This window comes from Priapulus caudatus, unplaced genomic scaffold, assembly GCF_000485595.1.
Source record: "Priapulus caudatus unplaced genomic scaffold, Priapulus_caudatus-5.0.1 Scaffold542, whole genome shotgun sequence".
Lineage (NCBI taxonomy): Eukaryota > Metazoa > Priapulida > Priapulimorpha > Priapulimorphida > Priapulidae > Priapulus > Priapulus caudatus.
The window spans coordinates 125,797-127,104 of NW_014577603.1; the positions used below are offsets into that span (position 1 = coordinate 125,797).

At 41.8% G+C, this 1,308-nt stretch overlaps 1 protein-coding gene across 1 annotated transcript in view; it reads left to right on the top strand.

Annotated features, from left to right (window-relative positions):
• The first annotated feature begins 55 nt into the window (after positions 1 to 55).
• LOC106811473 (Werner syndrome ATP-dependent helicase homolog) overlaps positions 56 to 1,308 on the top strand; it is a 5,604-nt gene continuing 4,351 nt past the window's right edge. Inside the window, exon 1 of the mRNA XM_014815110.1 lies at positions 56 to 368. Within this exon, the coding sequence (XP_014670596.1) occupies positions 273 to 368 (96 nt within the window). The 5' untranslated portion in view covers positions 56 to 272. The remainder of the gene's footprint in view (positions 369 to 1,308) is intronic.

Sequence of the window (1,308 nt, forward strand, 5' to 3'; positions counted from 1 at the left end):
TCCTTGTCAGATTGTCTAGAATCGCTCCACTGCGCATGTGCGGTTGTACCAGTAATGACCGTAAAATTGAGTACTCTCTTGATATAATTTTTATGAAGAGAATATAACATGACGTCGCGAGCATAGCGATTGTATGTGATCTTTGGTATACTGTTCTCATGTTAGGTTGGTTTAGTCATAACTTTTGTCATAGACTTATATATAATCTTTCTGACAACGGCAGCCTGTTGAGCATCTTCCGGTTGTAAAGGCATAACACTTCACAGTGCTGGATGTCTAAAAATGTAAGCAGTGAAACAGCAGCGAGGAAACGAAAGTTACCTTCGTGGTTAATAGCTGGTTACCAAAATGATGAAGCTAACCCACGGGTAAGTATAATTACGTAATCATACGTAATTTTATAATTGCAGTACCAGTACCACTGGCACTATTTGGGCACTAATTGCTAATTGCTATACTAATCACTGAATCAGCGCTGACCAGTGACCACTATAATCACTAATCAACGACAACATTACGCCTTAGCGTAACCGTAACCCTGTATAAACAGACCCCGGTGGTTTACTGCCACCCGGTCCACCCTGACACTGACTCACTGACGCTCGTAGGGTCTATGTCCCCCTGACCTCTGTTTGACCTGGCTCGTTTAGCTATTTCTGACCATAACCCTAACCCTAACCCTATATGTAAAGAGTCACGTGATCGACGGTGGCCAATCGGCGTGATAGGCATTTACAAATGTTCCTAGAATTGTTCGACATTCAGCGCACATTGAAGAACATTTGACGAACAATGTTCGAGATATCAAACATTTCCGATCTTCAGAAACATTGTTCGGTACAAATGTTCGGCGACTTTTTTCACCGCACATTGCCGAACATTTCATGGAACATTGTTACAGTAATGTTTTTGAGCAAAATGTTCAGCAATGTGCGCCGGGCTTTAGACGTTTAGTAAACCTTACCGACCAGTATCTAAACCAATATCTGGTATTTAGTAGCTGATCCTAAAGTTATATTTTCTTACTGATTGTTGCGCGTGCATTGTGCAGTTGTTTTGTGCATGCGTGTAGGCATGCACGTGTGAGCGTTCCTGTGAGCATGTGTGTTTTTGTATGTATGTATGTGTGTGTGTGTGTGCGTGCGCGTGCGTGCGTGCGTGCGTGCGTGCGTGCGTGCGTGCGTGCGTATGTATGAGATATATATCTTACTTTCAAAGCTTTTTAACTATATATATCACAAAATCTGTGGTGTATATGTCACAGAGCCACTATATATCATCTCTGGAATACATAATATCATGATATAT